Raw genomic sequence first — 1,583 nt, forward strand, 5'->3', positions numbered from 1 at the left:
CTGGGTATAAAATATCAACTTAGATTATTTATATTAAAAGGAAAAAGAAAAACAAGAGAGATAATAAATACTAATTGAGAGAGAAAAGAATGATCCAAAAGCTAAAAGGACTAAACTAGTCATAAGAGATATAGAAATAAATGACCGCATATGAATAATGGACTTCACGGGATACCTTAACTGGAATGGAATTTTCATAAACTGGAAACTTCACTAGAGATCACATTCCTGCTCTGCAGAACTTGGATATCCAGCCTCTTTGAAATAAAAATATATAATAATAAAATTAAAAGCATAAGAAATACTCTCAACTACAAGAGGTACTTTAGAGGAGTTAGTATCTTGTTCTTCTCACTGCACTTATATTTAGGTGTGTTCATTTATTTGAAAGGTTTGGATGGATATTTTCTAGAGGGTCACAGCGTTTCAAGGGCAAAAGATTTTTAAATATCAGGGAAAGAACCCGGGTACACCTCCATCCTTCATTTCCAGCCTCGAGGCAAACAGCACTCATGGCTGAATCTTCTGTGGTGTCTATACCCCAAGTCAGAGCCCAAAGGAACCACTTAGAAAGGATTCCAGCTAGCCTCAATTAGGCACTGATGAACCACCATTACATTTCCTTCCTTGCTGCCTGTTCTGCCCCTTCTGAGGCATTTTATATTCTTCTTTTTCTTCCTTGATAGCAAATTTGTAGCAACAGCCCAAAGCACAGGCTTGAATTTGGACTTATCACATTCGTGCAATACCCAGGGTAAAGCAGGGCATCCGCCGGCACAGATAATAGTTATAACCCCCCAGAGAGAGAAATCCAAGAACACAGCATAAATAACCTGGTCAGCCCTTGAATGAATTACATGCAATATGTGAACCTACTAACTAGGATCATCCACACGGATGACTTCATGGACGTGGAAATAGTCTGACACATAGAACCCTTCTTTGACGTGGCGATGCTGGTACAGTACTTTACCAGTACGCAAGGTGTGGCTCTCCGGAGGGATCAGTGCTATGTCATGAAAGGCTGCAAGTCCTAAGTGATGTCCTTGGCTCATTTCTGTTTCCATGGTAACCACATGCCTCTTTTAACCAGCACTTTGAACATTCTCAGAAGAAAGTTAAAGCTACACACAGAGAACATCTCAAAAAGGAACACAAACATAGCAAAGGTCATCTCCAAAGAATGCTAAATCTATGTGTTTGTCGGTGGCTGGCAAGGGGGTGTGCCCTTGCTCTCACAAGAACATAGCTTTCTTTATTTCCATGAAAACTGAAGACTTTGGCAGTCTGAGGAGCTTCTGAACTTGTTTGGAGTGGCCTCCAAAGCACAAGTTTTAGAGAACATAGTGTTTTCACGCTGCATTTTTAAACTCATATTTCTGGTAAAAACAATTGTTAACGCTAGACAAGAACCAATCCTATGGTTAACAGCCAGATCTCTGAAGTTAAGGCATTTTTTAAACCTTGCTCTGAAGCGACACCCTGTGGCACAGAATGATAAAGGCCAACAGAGTAGCGTCTTCTTCACCAAAAGTTCCCCCATGTGACATTTACAGAACTTTTTCACTGCCAAGTCCTTTGTT

General features: G+C 40.2%; 1 protein-coding gene across 1 annotated transcript in view; it reads left to right on the forward strand.

Annotated features, from left to right (window-relative positions):
- The window catches only part of ELOVL2 (ELOVL fatty acid elongase 2), a 65,135-nt gene extending 64,377 nt beyond the window's left edge, over positions 1-758 (forward strand). The window contains exon 8 of the mRNA XM_012660149.1: positions 687-758. Within this exon, the coding sequence (XP_012515603.1) occupies positions 687-758 (72 nt within the window). The remainder of the gene's footprint in view (positions 1-686) is intronic.
- Positions 759-1,583: the final 825 nt, after the last annotated feature.

This window comes from Propithecus coquereli, unplaced genomic scaffold, assembly GCF_000956105.1.
Source record: "Propithecus coquereli isolate 6110/MARCELLA unplaced genomic scaffold, Pcoq_1.0 Scaffold659, whole genome shotgun sequence".
In the NCBI taxonomy this organism is placed as follows: Eukaryota; Metazoa; Chordata; class Mammalia; order Primates; family Indriidae; genus Propithecus; species Propithecus coquereli.